Below are 17166 nucleotides of genomic sequence, written 5' to 3'. Positions count from 1 at the left end.
TTCAGGCGGGCCTGGACATGCGCTGGCTTGAGCAGGGGGACCTTGCGTGCGCTGCAGGATTTTAATCCATGACGGCGTAATGTGTTACTAATGGTTTTCTTTGAGACTGTGGTCCCAGCTCTCTTCAGGTCATTGACTAGGTCCTGCCGTGTAGTTCTGGGCTGATCCCTCACCTTCCTCATGATCATTGATGCCCCACGAGGTGAGATCTTGCATGGAGCCCCAGACCGAGAATGATTGACCGTCATCTTGAACTTCTTCCATTTTCTAATAATTGCGCCAACAGTTGTTGCCTTCTCACCAAGCTGCTTGCCTATTGTCCTGTAGCCCATCCCAGCCTTGTGCAGGTCTACAAATGTAACCCTGATGTCCTTACACAGCGCTCTGGTCTTGGCCATGGTGGAGAGGTTGGAGTCTGTTTGATTGAGTGTGTGGACAGATGTGTATTTTATACAGGTAACGAGTTCAAACAGGTGCAGTTAATACAGGTAATGAGTGGAGAACAGGAGGGCTTCTTAAAGAAAAAGTAACAGGTCTGTGAGAGCCGGAATTCTTACTGGTTGGTAGGTGATCAAATACTTATGTCATGCAATAAAATGCAAATTAATTACTTAAAAATCATACAATGTGATTTTCTGGATTTTTGTTTTAGATTCCGTCTCTCACAGTTGAAGTGTACCTATGATAAAAATTACAGACCTCTACATGCTTTGTAAGTAGGAAAACCTGCAAAATCGGCAGTGTATCAAATACTTGTTCTCCCCACTGTATAATTCACAAGTGATAGGCTAATATTGTCACCCATCAGACTATTCTTGATTTAATCTTGTCTTTACATGTGCCAAATAACATATGTGTGAAATTTGTTTTGATTTGGAATGGACCATTATCATACACCTGTCTCGAAACAGGGGCAGCGGGAAAAAATACATGTCATCTATGCACTTAAATAGCAAATGGAGGACACTTTTCCAGTGGTTGAGTTTCATGCCAGCCAGGTAGGCTATACTCCTGTTGTAAAGATAAACAATGTGCTTAATATTAGGAAAGTTGAGAAATAAATATAGTAGGCCTAGCCTATAGAAAGCTGATGGGATCCTCCTCTTTTTAGTAGAGGCCATCACTCTGTTTTCTCGCGCAATTGCATAGCCTATAGAACTGTTGTGCAACATGAGCTCATGGGCTCTAATGAAGTGTTTGATTCGATTTTCGATTACATTTGCATTAATGTCAGAGTGATTAGAGGGACTGAGTACCAGGCAGTTAGCAAGTTTGGTAGGCTACTAATGACCATCAGCAGCATCAGAGCTTGGAGAAGCCTAATTACTGTGACTAAACGGTTACGTGGAATTTGACTGCCTTCATGACTCGTGACCACCGGTGTGGCGGTAATACGGTCACCGCAACAGCCCTAGTGGTGGATCTTTGATGCTGTGAGGCTATTTTGCTTCCACATTTTTGCCAAAAACCTGGTTGCCTCTGCCAGGAGGCTGAAATGTGGCCGAAAGTGTATCTTCCAGCAAGACTATAACCCCAAGCACACATCAAAATGAATTGACCATAAAATCAACATATTGCAATGGCCATCACAGTCTCTGGACTTGAATCCCATTGGAACCCTGTGGTTTGAATTGAAGGATATCAAAGATCTGGAAAGATTATGTAAGGAGGAATGGTCTAAGATCCCTCCCAATGTGTTCTCCAATCTCATAAAACATTTTAGGAAAAGGCTCAATGTCGTTATCCTTGCATGGTGAGGAATGAAAAGGTATTGAAACAGGGGTGCCAATAATTTTTGACCCCTATATTGTTTTTGAAAATAAGTATTACTTGTTAAACAAAATCTCTATCTCTGAGCAATTGTATTAGTATAACATAATATAATTTTGTTATACTACTGGGTGTGCAGGATTTAGTTCCAACTCTATTCTAACACACCTGATTCGACTTATCAGGTGTGTTAGTGTATGGCTGTAGCAAAAGCCAAACCCACCCAGTAGCTCTTCATGAAGAGAGCAAACTCGGTCAGCCCCACTTTCCCTCTGCCCCCCTTTTCTTCCTCCCTCTCCCTCCCCCTCTCTTCCTTTCTCCCCCTCCCCCTCCTTTCTCTCTCTCCCTCCCTTCTCCCTCAATCCTCTTTCCCTTACACCTTCTTTCTTCCTCTCTCCCTCTTCTCTCTCTCCTTCGTCTTTTCCCTCTACCTCTCCCCCTGACCTTCTCTGTGACAGCTGATGAATCGGAGAGTCGGGGAGACACCAGGCGTCGCCTCAGTCACGCCCAGTTAATATGCATGGATAATGTAGGACTTGACATTTCACTACTGCACCACATAGAGGTTACTAGGAGAGCAGCGCAATTAGAAAGGGGACAGAGAGGGGGACTGAGGGAGACATGACGAAGGGGGAGTGAGGGAGGGACTATAACAGAGGGAGTGAGGGAGGGGACAGAGAGAGGGGGAGTAAGAGAGGGTAAGAGAGAGGGATGGGGTAGTGCAGTAAGAGAGGAGAGAGAGAGAGGTCTCCCAAATTGACTTTGAGTTTGGCCAGGAGAGAGGGACATACCTCAGTCTCACTGTAACATTCTCACTAATGGACAGATAAGAGGAAAAGGAGACCCATACGGAAAAAAATATACATTTAAAATATATTTTTTGATTCATTTTTTAGGATACATGTGAAATATTAAAAATTGGCCAAATGTTTTTATTTAATTTATTATTTTAAACATACATTATGGAATGTATTTAAAATGTATACATAAGTGTATGTAAAATGTATATCACAATATATGTTAAATGCATCAGAAAATGGGTAACACTTTATTTGGATAGTCTGTAGAGCATCTACAGATGCGGCTATCTACAGACTATCAGTAACATTTCAACTAACTATCTACTTACCCTAACCCTAACCTTAACCCTCACATTAACCCTTATTCTAAACCTTTTTTTACATACATTTTTATTCAAGAGCACATAATGTACAGTCCATACAAAACATAACTCTGCAGTCTTTTCACAAGAGCATAATGAGATTCACATGTTAAGGGCAAACAATTCAAGAGTCTGAGTCTGAGAATACAATATAGATAAAGCCACATCAGAAAAACATCAACTAACAAACAAAAACAAAAATCCAGAAATGACAGAATAAGACCAGTATGATATGTCAGGAACTCTGACCAGACATCTTCATACCTACTGTATGTTGTCTATGTTGCAAGATTTATTTCATTCTCTCCATGTCAGCAAGTTCCCTGCATAGACCTTAACCACATATCATTTTTTCCAGCATTTTGTTAAACATTTCCTTGCTGCTTCTAAAAGATAATCTATATATTTTAGTGGAGAGGAGTGGAGTATCTAGAATGAGATGACATGGGTCTGGTTAAATAATAATACATGTAATGTCCTGTATAACATGGAGAATTTCAGACCAAAAATACTGGATTTTCGGACATTGCCAAAATATATGTGATAAAGTACCTACTTGTCCACACTGCCTCCAACACGTAGCATATATTTCTTTGTTAATTTTATCAAGTTTATCAGTGCTCATACAAAGACGATGTAGTACTTTGAGTTGGAACTCCCTTGTTTGGTTACATGTAGTAGCTTTATATAGTGTTTTCCGTACATTCCCCCAACTCTTCTCTGATATACAGTATGCACCTGTAAGCCACCCTGCCATGAGTTCTTAAGATTATCTAAATCAAATCAAATTTTATTGGTCACATACACATATTTAGCAGATGTTATTGTGGGTGTAGCGAAATGCTTGTGTTCCTAGCTCCAACAGTGCAATAGTATCTAACAATTCACAACAATACACACAAATCTAAAAGTAAAAGAATGGAACTCGGGTAGCCTATATGCAATTGCCATAAAACAACGTAAAAAGATGTCACTTTACTCTATAGCACAAAGAAAAGGGGAATGATGAAAGTAGGCTGTACCATTTTTTTTGATTAAATAAATACCTTATCATCCTGACAAGCTGTAGGTTACAGATTGCTGAATTAGTCCAGCAATAAGGTTCCAAATATGAGCATAAATCCAAATAGTTTCAAGTCCTTATGAACAAGGGGTCGCTTTAGTAGTGAATGTGGACTGGAAAATGTTCTGCGGTAGATTTAGGCTACTTCTTGGGACTTGAGTCCTTCTGTCTGGCCCAACAGTTTGCCACATAGTCTGCATATTTTTTCGGACTCTGTCCTCGGATATGGAAGGTGGTGTAATCCCAATGGAGCGCAGGAAGGACTCGACATCAGGCACAGAAGATGTGGGTCTTGCGCTCATGGGTGAGTATGTGATGTTTTTGGCTGCCAATTCTCAATTGATCATGTCATAATCTTTTCTTTTCCGCAACAGCTCAGCAGAATAGTTTCAAGTTTCAAATAATAGCCATTGAAGATAGATGTGCGTTTGTCCTTGTAGAATAGTTCTCCCTTGGTTTATCGACAGCTGCATTATCTGTTGTTTCATTTCGAGGGTTGAGAAGGCAAACGATGATAGTGCTTGACCTCCGTGTTTCCTTCACTCCGGGCCTGTTTTAAGGCCTTCTCGATGACCAGCGGTGTAGCAGCCTCGATTTCCAAGACCTCCCTCAGCATCTTGTCCATAAATGTAGACATTTTCTGCCCACTTTCTGCATTGGTTTCGACCCCAAAAATGTGAATATTATTATGACGTGAAAAGTCTCCTTTATTTTGCAGTTCCTCTACCTAGCCCATCAGGTAGCTAATAGCTTGGTCTTGTTGTATTAGCTACTCGTCGTGTTCCTAATTTTTCTTTTCAGTGTGGGTCATCCGTTTATAATTTTACTCCAGTGTAGCCTTCATGCCATATACAGTGGGGGAAAAAAGTATTTAGTCAGCCACCAATTGTGCAATTTCTCCCACTTAAAAAGATGAGAGAGGCCTGTAATTTTCATCATAGGTACACGTCAACTATGACAGACAAAATGAGAAATAAAATCCAGAAAATCACATTGTAGGATTTTTTATGAATTTATTTGCAAATTATGGTGGAAAATAAGTATTTGGTCAATAACAAAAGTTTCTCAATACTTTGTTATATACCCTTTGTTGGCAATGACACAGGTCAAACGTTTTCTGTAAGTCATCACAAGGTTTTCACACACTGTTGCTGGTATTTTGGCCCATTCCTCCATGCAGATCTCCTCTAGAGCAGTGATGTTTTGGGGCTGTCGCTGGGCAACACGGACTTTCAACTCCTTCCAAAGATTTTCTATGGGGTTGAGATCTGGAGACTGGCTAGGCCACTCCAGGACCTTGAAATGCTTCTTATGAAGCCACTCCTTCGTTGCCCGGGCGGTGTGTTTGGGATCATTGTCATGCTGAAAGACCCAGCCACGTTTCATCTTCAATGCCGTTGCTGATGGAAGGAGGTTTTCACTCAAAATCTCACGATACATGGCCCCATTCATTCTTTCCTTTACACGGATCAGTCGTCCTGGTCCCTTTGCAGAAAAACAGCCCCAAAGCATGATGTTTCCACCCCCATGCTTCACAGTAGGTGTGGTGTTCTTTGGATGCAACTCACCATTCTTTGTCCTCCAAACACGATGAGTTGCGTTTTTACCAAAAAGTTATATTTTGGTTTCATCTGACCATATGACATTCTCCCAATCCTCTTCTTGATCATCCAAATGCACTCTAGCAAACTTCAGACGGGCCTGGACATGTACTGGCTTAAGCAGGGGGATACGTCTAGCACTGCAGGATATGAGTCCCTGGCGGCGTAGTGTGTTACTGATGGTAGGCTTTGTTACTTTGGTCCCAGCTCTCTGCAGGTCATTCACTAGGTCCCCCGTGTGGTTCTGGGATTTTTGCTCACCGTTCTTGTGATCATTTTGACCCCACGGGGTGAGATCTTGCGTGGAGCCCCAGATCGAGGGAGATTATCAGTGGACTTGTATGTCTTCCATTTCCTAATAATTGCTCCCACTGTTGATTTCTTCAAACCAAGCTGCTTACCTATTGCAGATTCAGTCTTCCCAGCCTGGTGCAGGTCTACAATTTTGTTTATTGTGTCCTTTGACAGCTCTTTGGTCTTGGCCATAGTGGAGTTTGGAGTGTGACTGTTTGAGGTTGTGGACAGGTGTCTTTTATACTGATAACAAGTTCAAACAGGTGCCATTAATACAGGTAACGAGTGGAGGACAGAGGAGCCTCTTAAAGAAGAAGTTACAGGTCTGTGAGAGCCAGAAATCTTGCTTGTTTGTAGGTGACCAAATATTTATTTTCCACCATAATTTGCAAATAAATTCATAAAAAATCCTACAATGTGATTTTCTGGATTTCTTTTTCTCATTTTGTCTGTCATAGTTGACGTGTACCTATGATGAAAATTACAGGCCTCTCTCATCTTTTTAAGTGGGAGAACTTGCACAATTGGTGGCTGACTAAATACTTTTTTCCCCCACTATATAGTGGTTTGCATTTTACTGAGTGAGGTGGCTGTTTCTCGTCTAAATAACTTCAGTTCTGCCATGAGAGATGAACCTCTGACATCTCTGTCTCAGCTGTAATGGCAGCCTCTCCCACCTCGTGGAGTTGGGGTCGGTGAACGGCTTAACCACGGTGAAAATATATTCTGTTTGATGCCGTCTTTCTCTTGAATACTTATCCTTACTCATTGCCAGTCCGATTTTAAGGTCAAATATGTACATTTAACTCGAGAAAGTTAATTTAGGCTGAAATTCACAGCCTTCCCCAGAATTCCATGAAGGAAGTCCTGAACATAAACATAACCTTAAATATTACTCAACGATATTCAGTACCGAGACAATAAAGTAGATGAGCTCAGGGTGAGGATCTCCTTCCAGAGAGAAATCAGGGACTGTAACATACTTTGTTTCACAGAATCATGTCTCTCTCCGGATCTACAGTCGTGGTCAAAAGTTTAGAGAATGACACAAGAATTGGTGTTCACAAAGTTTGCTACTTCAATGTTATGAGATATTTTTGTCAGATGTTACTATGGTATACTGAAGTATAATTACAAGCATTCCATAAGTGTCAAAGGCTTTTATTGACAATTACATTAAGTTTATGCAAAGAGTCAATATTTGCAGTGTTGACCCTTCTTTTTCAAGACCTCTGCAATCCGCCCTGGCATGCTGTCAATTAACTTCTGGGCCACATCCTGACTTTGTGGGGTTTTGTTTGTCCACCCGCCTCTTGAGGATCGACCACAAGTTCTCAATGGGATTAAGGTCTGGGGAGTTTCCTGGCCATGGACCCAAAATGTCGATGTTTTGTTCCCCGAGCCAATTAGTTATCACTTTTGCCTCATGGCAAGGTGCTCCATCATGCTGGAAAAGGCATTGGTCGTCACCAAACTGTTCTTGGATGGTTGGGAGAAGTTGCTCTCGGAGGGTGTGTTAGTACCATTCTTTATTCATGGCTGTGTTCTTAGGCAAAATTGTGAGTGAGCCCACTCCCTTCGCTGAGAAGCAACCCCACACATGAATGGTCTCAGGATGCTTTACTGTTGGCATGACACAGGACTGATGGTTGCGCTCACCTTGTCTTCTCCGGACAAGGTGTTTTCCGGATGCCCCAAACAATTGGAAAGGGGATTCATCAGAGAAAATGACTTTACCCCAGTCCTCAGCAGTCCAATCACTGTACCTTTTGCAGAATATCAGTGGCTTCTTTGCTGCCCTTCTTGACACCAGGCCATCCTCCAAATGATTGACTTAGGTGCAATCTTACTAGCAGCAATATCCTTGCCTGTGAAGCCCTTTTTGTGCAAAGCAATGATGACGGCACATGTTTCATTGCAGGTAACCATGGTTAACATTTAACGTTTAAGTCATTTAGCGGACGCTCTTATCCAGAGCGACTTAACAGAGGAAGAACAATGATTTCAAGCACCACCCTCCTTTTAAAGCTACCAGTCTGTTATTCTAACTCAATTAGCATGACAGAGTGATCTCCAGCCTTGTCCTCATCAACACTCTCACCTGTGTTAACGAGAGAATCACTGACATGATGGCAGCTGATGGCAGGGCTGAAATGCAGTGGAAATTTTTTTTTGGGATTAAGTTCATTTTCATGGCAAAATAGGGACTTTGCAATTAATTGCAATTAATCTGATCACTCTTCATGACATTCTGGAGTATATGCAAATTGCCATCATCAAAACTGAGGCAGCAGACTTTGTGAAAATGAGTATTTGTGTCATTCTCAAAACGTTTGACCACGACTGTACTGTCCCCGTCCATACAGCCAGATGGGGTTCTCAGTACATCATGTAGATAGGAATAAAGAACTCTCTGGGAAGAAGAAAGGTGGAGGTGTATGTTTCATGATTAACTACTCATGGTGTGATTGTGGTAATGTACATGAACTCAAGTCATTTTGTTGATTGTGAGGTATTCCCCCTAGAATACCTCACAATCAAATGCCGACTGCATTACCTCCCAAGAGAATTATCTTCGGTCATCATCACAGCCGTGTATATTCCCCCTCAAGCCGATACCCCGACGGCTCTCAAGCAACTACACTGGACTTTGTGCAAACTGGAAACCACATATCCTGAGGCCGCATATATTGTAGCAAATCTGTGGAGATTAAATCAGATAACGATTCAATTCTGCTTCTCCCTTCCTATAGGCAAATGTTATTTGTCACATGCGCCGAATACAACAGGTGTAGACCTTACAGTGAAATGCTTACTTAAAAGCCCTTAACCAACAATACCGTTTTAAGAAAGAATACCCCCAAAAAAACTAAGAAATAAAAGTAACAAACAATTAAAGAGCAGCAGTAACATAACAATAGTAAAATAACAATAGCGAGGCTATATACAGGAGGTACCGGGACAGAGTAAATGTGCGGGGGCACCGGTTAGTTGAGGTAATTGAGGTAATATGTACATGTAGGTAGTGTCATTAAAGTGACTATGCATAGATAATAAACAGAGGGGGGGGGGGGGGGGGGGGGGCAAATAGTCTGGGTAGCCATTTGATTAGATGTTCAGGAGTCTTATGGCTTGGGGGTAGAAGCTGTTTAGAAGCCTCTTGGACCTAGACTTGGTGCTCCGGTACCGCTTGCCATGCGGTAGCAGAGAGAACAGTCTATGACTAGGGAGGCTGGAGTCTTTGACAATTTTTAGGGCCTTCCTCTGACACCGCCTAGTATATAGGTCCTGGATGGCAGGAAGCTTGGCCCCAGTGATGTACTGGGCTGTACGCATTACCCTCTGCGGTCGGAGGCCGAGCAGTTGCCATACCAGGCAGTGATACAACCAGTCAGGATACTCTTGATGGCGCAGCTGTAGTACCTTTTGAGGATCTGAGGACCCATGCCAAATCTTTTCAGTCTCCTGAGGGGGAATAGGCTTTGTCGTGCCCTCTTCACGACTGTCTTGGTGTGTTTGGACCATGTTAGTTTGTTGGTGACGTGGACACCAAGGAACTTGTAGCTCTCAACCTGCTCCACTACAGCCCCGTCAATGAGAATGGGGGCATGCTCGGTCCTCTTCTTTATCCTGTAGTCCACAATCATCTCCTTTGTCTTGATCACGTTGAGGGAGAGGTTGTTGACCTGGCACCACACAGCCAGGTCTCTGACCACCTCCCTATAGGCTGTCTCATTGTTGTCGGTGATCAGACCTACCACTGTTGTGTCATCAGCAAACTTAATGATGGTGTTGGAGTCGTGCCTGGCCATGCTGTCATGAGTGAACAGGGAGTACAGGAGGGGACTGAGCACGTACCCCTGAGGGGCCCCCGTGTTGAGGATCAGAGTGGCGGATGTGTTGTTACATACCCTTACCACCTGGGGGCGGCCCGTCAGGAAGTCCAGGATCCAGTTGCAGAGGGAAGTATTTAGTCCCAGGGTCCTTAGCTTGGTGATGAGCTTTGAGGGCACTATGGTGTTGAACGCTGAGCTGTAGTCAATGAATAGCATTCTCACATAGGTGTTCCTTTTGTCCAGGTGTGAAAGGGCAGTGTGGATTGCAATAGAGATTGCATCATCTGTGGATCTGTTGGGGCAGTATGCAAATTGGAGTGGGTCTATGTTTCTGGGATAATGGTGTTGATGTGAAGTACCCGTGCTAAGTTATTGATTTGCATTTTAATGAGGGAAATAAGTATTTGACCCCCTCTCAATCAGAAAGATTTCTGGCTCCCAGGTGTCTTTTATACAGGTAACAAGCTGAGATTAGGAGCACACTCTTAAAGGGAGTGCTCCTAATCTCAGCTTGTTACCTGTATAAAAGACACCTGTCCACAGAAGCAATCAATCAATCAGATTCCAAACTCTCCACCATGGCCAAGACCAAAGAGCTCTCCAAGGATGTCAGGGACAAGATTGTAGACCTACACAAGACTGGAATGGGCTACAAGACCATCGCAAGCAGCTTGGTGAGAAGGTGACAACAGTTGGTGTGATTATTCGCAAATGGAAGAAACACAAAATAAATGTCAATCTCCCTCGGCCTGGGGCTCCATGCAAGATCTCACCTCGTGGAGTTGCAATGATCATGAGAACAGTGAGGAATCAGCCCAGAACTACACGGGAGGATCTTGTCAATGATCTCAAGGCAGCTGGGACCATAGTCACCAAGAAAACAATTGGTAACACACTACGCCGTGAAGGACTGAAATCCTGCAGCGCTCGCAAGGTCCCCTGCTCAAGAAAGCACATATACAGGCCCATCTGAAGTTTGCCAATGAACATCTGAATGATTCAAAGGAGAACTGGGTGAAAGTATTGTTGTCAGATGAGACCAAAATCGAGCTCTTTGGCATCAACTCAACTCGCCGTGTTTGGAGGAGGAGGAATGCTGCCTATGACCCCAAGAACACCATCCCCACCGTCAAACATGGAGGTGGAAACATTATGCTTTGGGGGTGTTTTTCTGCTAAGGGGACAGGACAACTTCACTGCATCAAAGGGGCGATGGACGGGGCCATGTACGGTCAAATCTTGGGTGAGAACCTCCTTCCTTCAGCCAGGGCATTGAAAATGGGTCGTGGATGGGTATTCCAGCATGACAATGACCCAAAACACGCGGCCAAGTCAACAAAGGAGTGGCTCAAGAAGAAGCACATTAAGGTCCTGGAGTGGCCTAGCCAGTCTCCAGACCTTAATCCCATAGAAAATCTGTGGATGGAGCTGAAGGTTCGAGTTGCCAAACGTCAGCTTCGAAACCTTAATGACTTGGAGAAGATCTACAAAATCCCTCCTGAGATGTGTGCAAACCTGGTGGCCAACAACAAGAAACGTCTGACCTCTGTGATTGCCAACAAGGGTTTTGCCATCAAGTACTAAGTCATGTTTTGCAGAGGGGTCAAATACTTATTTCCCTCATTAAAATGCAAATAAATGTATAACATTTTTGACATGCGTTTTTCTGGATTTTGTTGTTGTTATTCTGTCTCTCACTGTTCAAATAAACCTACCATTAAAATTATAGACTGATCATTTATTTGTCAGTGGGCAAACGTACAAAATCAGCAGGGGATCAAATCCTTTTTTCCCTGACTGTACGTTACTAAATTGCACCAAAGATTGTATGGTATGACTGGAAAGCCAATATCCCCAGCAAGATCCCCAGTTTTCACAAACAGGGGCTACCGTTCTCATTTTAGACGATGTTGAATTAAACATTTATTGAAGGTCCCCTTCTAAAAGGTCCACTTTCTAAATGTACATTTAAGTAGTTAAATAGTATATTGTTCCAAACAACATAAAAATAAGCAATATCAAATTGTACTTTTGAGATGTTAACATTCATTTCTTTAATGTTGAATAAATGAATGTGAACATTTATATTTGAGAATGTAGACATAATCCATATTATCAGGAGCACACTATAAGGAGTATAATGACATCAAAATGTTGTCTGTATCATGTACGGTTCACAGATCATAGTCTTACAGGAGACATGTATACAGTTGCTTGTGAAAGTATTCAACCCCCTTGGCATTTTTCCTATTTTGTTGCCTTACAACCTGAAATTAAAATGGATTTTTTGGGGGTTTGTATCATTTGATTTACACAACATGCCTACCACTTTGAAGATGCACAATATTTTTTATTGTGATACAAACAACAAATAAGACAAAAAAACAGAAAACTTGAGCGTGCATAACTATTCCCCCTCCAATTTTGTGTATGTCCATCACATGAAATCCAAATAAAAATCTATTTAAATTACAGGTTGTAATGCAACAAAATAAGAAAAATGCCAAGGGGGATGAATATAGGGCCTAAAATTGCTACTTTTATCATGATTTTATAAAGAATGTTTGTTTGTTATACAAATGTAAAAAGAATGTCAAACAGCCTCTGGAAGCAACGTCAGCACAAGAACTGTTCGTTGGGAGCTTCATGAAATGGGTTTCCATGGCCGAGAAGCCGCACACAAGCATAAGATCACCATGCGCAATGCCAAGCGTCGGCTGTAGTGGTGTAAAGCTCACCGCCATTGGACTCTGGAGCAGTGGAAACACGTTCTCTGGAGTAATGAATCACGCTTCAACATCTGGCAGTCTGACTAACAAATCTGGGTTTGGCGGATCGCAGGAGAATGCTTCCTGCCCCAATGCATAGTGCCAAATGTAAAGTTTGGTTCAGGATAGCCCCTTTAGTTCCAGGGAAGGGAAATCTTAACGCTACAGCATACAATGACATTCTAGATGATTCTATGCTTCCAACTTTGTGGCAACAGTTTGGGGAAGGCCCTTTCCTGTTTCAGCATGACAATGACCCCGTGCACAAAGCGAGGTCCATACAGAAGTGTTTTATCGAGATTGGTGTGGAAGAACTTGACTGGCCTGCACAGAGCCCTGACCTCAACCCCATCAAACCTTTAGGATAAATTGGAATGTCGATTGCGAGCCAGGCCTAATATCCCAACATCAGTGCCCAACCTCACTAATGCTCTTATGTCTGAATGGAAGCAAGTCCCCACAGCAATGTTTCAACATATAGTGGAAAGCCTTCCCAAAAGAGGCTGTTATAGCTACAAAGGGGGGGCCAACTCTATATTAATGCAGATGATTTTGGAATGAGATGTTCAACTAGCAGGTGTCCACATACTTTTGGTCATGTAGTATACTGTGCCTTCGGAAAGTATCAGACCTCTTGTCTTTTCCACATTTTGTTACGTTATAGCCTTATTCTAAAATTGATTAAATAAATAAAAATGCTAAGCAATCTACATACAATACCCCATAATGACAAAGCGTCATGCAATTATTTTATTTTTTTAAGAACAGAAATACCTTATTTACATAAGTATTCAGGCCCTTTGCTATGAGACTTGAAATTGAGCTCAGGTGCATCCTGTTTCCATTGATCATCCTTGAGATGTTTCTAGAACTTGATTGGAGTCCACCTGTGGTAAATTCAATTGATTAGACATGATTTGAAAAGGCACACACCTGTCTATATAAGGTCCCACAGTTGACAGTGCATGTCAGAGCAAAAACCAAGCCATGAGGTCAAAGGAATTGTCCGTTGAGCTCCGAGACAGGATTGTGTCGAGGCACAGATCTGGCGAAGGGTACCAAAAATTGTATGCAGCATTGAAGGTCCCCAAGAACACAGTGGCCTCCATCATTCTTAAATAGACCACCAAGACTCTTCCTAGAGCGGGCCACCCGGCCAAACTGAGCAATCAGGGGAGAAGTGCATTGGTCAGGAAGGTGACCAAGAACCTGATGGTCACTCTGACAGAGCTCTAGAGTTTATCTGTGGAGATGGGAGAACCTTCCAGAACGACAACCATCTCTGCAGCATTCCACCAATCAGGCCTTTATGGTGGAGTGGCCAGACGGAAGCCACTCCTCAGTAAAAGGAACATGACAGCCCTCTTGGAGTTTGCCGAAAGGCACCAAAAGACTCTCAGACCATGAGAAACAAGATTCTCTGGTCTGATGAAACCAAGATTGAACTCTTTGGCCTGAATGCCAAGCATCATGTCTGGAGGAAACCTTGCACCATCCCTACGGTAAAGCATGGTGGTGGCAGCATCATGCTGTGGGGAGGTTTTTCAGCGGCAGGGACTGGGGGTCTAGTCAGGATCAAGGCAAAGATGAACGGAGCAAAGTACAGAGAGATCCTTGATGAAAACCTGCTACAAAGTGCTTAGGACAGACTGTTGCGAAAGTTCACCTTCCAACAGGACAACGACCCTAAGCACACAGCCAATACAACGCAGGGGTGGCTTCGGGACAAGTCTCTGAATGTCCTTGAGTGGCCCAGCCAGAGCCCGGACTTGAACCCGATCTAACATTTCTGGAGAGACCTGAAAATAGCTGTGCAGCAACACAGAGCTTGAGAGGATCTGCAGAGAAGAATGGGAGAAACTCCCCAAATACAGGTGTGCCAAGCTTGTAGCGTCTTACCCAAGAAGACTCGAGGTTGTAATCACTGCCAAAGGTGCATCAACAAAGTACTGAGTAAAGGGTCTGATTACTTATGTAAATGTAATATTTCCTTTTTTTTATTTTTATAAAAAGGTCAGGGCTTTGTGATGGCCACTCCAATACCATGACTTTGTTGTCCTTAAGCCATTTTGCCACAACTTTGGAAGTATGCTTGGGGTCATTGTCCATTTGGAAGACCCATTTGCGACCAAGCTTTAACTTCCTGACTGATGTCTTGAGATGTTGCTTCAATATATCCACACAATTTTCCTTCCTCATGATGTCATCTATTTTGTTAAGTGCACCAGTCCCTCCTGCAGCAAAGGACCCCCACAGCATGATGCTGCCACCCCTGTGCTTCACGATTGGGATGGTGTTCTTCGGCTTGCAAGCCATCCCCTTTTTCCTCCAAACATAACGATGGTCATTATGGCCAAACAGTTCTATTTTTGTTTCATCAGACCAGAGGACATTTCTCCAAAAAGTATGATCTTTGTCCCCATGTGCAGTTGTAAACCGTAGACTGGCTTTTTTATGGCGGTTTTGGAGCAGTGGCTTCTTCCTTACTGAGCAGCCTTTCAGGTTATGTCGATATAGGACTTGTTTTACTGTGGATATAGATACTTTTGTACCTGTTTCCTCCAGCATCGTCACAAGGTCCTATGCTGTTGTTCTGGGATTGATTTGTACTTTTCGTACCAAAGTATGTTCATCTCTAGGAGACAGAACGCGTCTCCTTCCTGAGCGGTATGACGGCTGCGTGGTCCCATGGTGTTTATACTTGCATACTATTGTTTGTACAGATGAATGTGGTACCTTCAGGCGTTTGGAAATCGCTCCCAAGGATGAACCTTGTGGAGGTCTACAATTTTTGTTCTGTGGTCTTGGCTGATTTCTTTTGATTTTCCCATGATGTCAACGAAAGAGGCACTGACTTTGAAGGTAGGCCTTGAAATACATCCACAGGTACACCTCCAATTGACTCAAATGATGTCAATTAGCCTATCAGAAGCTTCTAAAGCCATGACATCATTTTCTGGAATTTCCCAAACTGTTTAAAGGCACAGTCAACTTCTGACCCACTGGAATTGTGATACAGTGAATTCTAAGTTAAATAATCTGTCTGTAAACAACTGTTGGAAAAAGTACTTGTCTCATGCACAAAGTAGATGTCCTAACCGACTTGCCAAAACTACAGTTTGTTAACAAGACTTTTGTGGAGTGGTTGAAAAACATGTTTTAATGACTCCAACCTAAGTGTATGTAAACTTCCGACTTCAACTGTACGTACCACTCATTCGAAGCACAAGACCTAGACTGACACTTTGACACTTTTTCATTATTTAACTAATCTGAAGAGAGCACTTACTAATAGTCTTATTTTTTACCTCTTGAGACGGGAAACATTTGTTTTAGTATTAAATAGAACACTTTATGACTGAATGCAAACATTTTGTAAAATTGAAATATATTATTTTACTCACCATTACAACTTCAATTATATCACTGCAAAAGTTTTGGCTTGGTGGCCCAAAAAAATATCTCTATTGATCAATATGTAAAGAGTAATTTAAGAAGCCGGAATTAGGAACCACTTTTGCCACCCTGTAGACTAGAATTTTGTCAGACATTACATGCATTTGAGCAAAGATGCAAATGTCGGTACATGCATCTCTGGAATACATTTTAAGGCATTATATTCATTTTAGCAAAGATACAAATGTATCTACATGTATTTGAAACACATATATATCTTTTTTTTCATATGGAGAGGCGAAGAAGGAGATGGAGAAGTAAACTAAAGGGGGGTGAGACAGAGTATTACTGACCGGTGGGGCGTCCTCCCCTATGTTGGTGCTGTAGGGTAGGTTGGTAAAGATGGGGTCCATGTCCTGAACATCAGTGATGGTGATGGCTAAGTTAGACAGACTGGACAGAGGGCGCTTCTTATCCTGGTCCTGAGGGAGAGAACAGACACACACAAGCATGGTCACCCCTGGGTCGTGTTCATTAGGAAGAAAACAGACTCAAACAGGGAGGCATTACCTGGACTTGCTCCTTTTCTAAATGTTAAAACATTATGCCCTACTGAACACCATCCTGCCTTCACAATAATATGCCAATATTTCCATGCCATTCTCAGTAGAATTTGTATTTATTTACAGTAACCACAGCAAAATAAAATAGACATTAGACAAGATGGTTATGCTTGTTACTTTATAAAATGTATATTTAAGTTTGTGTGTATTTTGTGTATCCCCTCACCGTGGCATTGACAGTGAGCTGGTAGGCCGATGTGGTCTCGTAGTCCAGAGCCCTGGTGACAGTGACCGTACCACGGGCTCCATCGATGGAGAAAAAGGAAGAGGGGGGCTGGAAAGAGAAGAGCACACTGCCCCCTGTGCCTTGGTCTGGGTCTGTGGCATTCACCTGGTAGACTGAGGTGCCCACTGGAGTGTTCTGGAACACAGGGAAAGACAGGCACACAGGTTGGCATAAAGTCATATTTCTGTAGTTTGAGGGGTTCTTTAAAAGGTGGATGGATGGCTATGTAGAAACAATGGATGGAGACAGATTACTGTTCAGCACATTTAAAGGGGGGCTGAACTTCCTGATTTGGCCTCGGTTTTCGGCTTGCTCATTAAGATTTGCTAGTGGCCATGACTGAAGCCAAACAAGAGTTGTCTTGGGGGTGTGGTTTGATGTGGGTGTTTCTTGGGTGTGTCTTTGACATTTAATCACAACAAACAAG

General features: G+C 42.7%; 1 protein-coding gene across 1 annotated transcript in view; it reads right to left on the bottom strand.

The window, feature by feature from the left end:
• LOC311114077 (cadherin-23-like) overlaps positions 1 to 16874 on the bottom strand; it is a gene marked incomplete at both ends in the record, with an annotated part of 213759 nt that extends 196885 nt beyond the window's left edge. Inside the window, 2 exons of the mRNA XM_084189355.1 lie at positions 16244 to 16372; positions 16680 to 16874. Of these exons, the coding sequence (XP_084045481.1) occupies positions 16244 to 16372; positions 16680 to 16874 (324 nt within the window). The remainder of the gene's footprint in view (positions 1 to 16243; positions 16373 to 16679) is intronic.
• Between the last annotated feature and the right edge of the window lie 292 nt (positions 16875 to 17166).

Source organism: Coregonus lavaretus (genome assembly GCF_964263955.1).
Source record: "Coregonus lavaretus genome assembly, contig: HAP1_SCAFFOLD_660, whole genome shotgun sequence".
Taxonomy (NCBI): Eukaryota; Metazoa; Chordata; class Actinopteri; order Salmoniformes; family Salmonidae; genus Coregonus; species Coregonus lavaretus.
The sequence above is the reverse complement of the archived record's forward strand: the minus strand, read 5'-3'. Positions and strand labels throughout refer to the sequence as shown.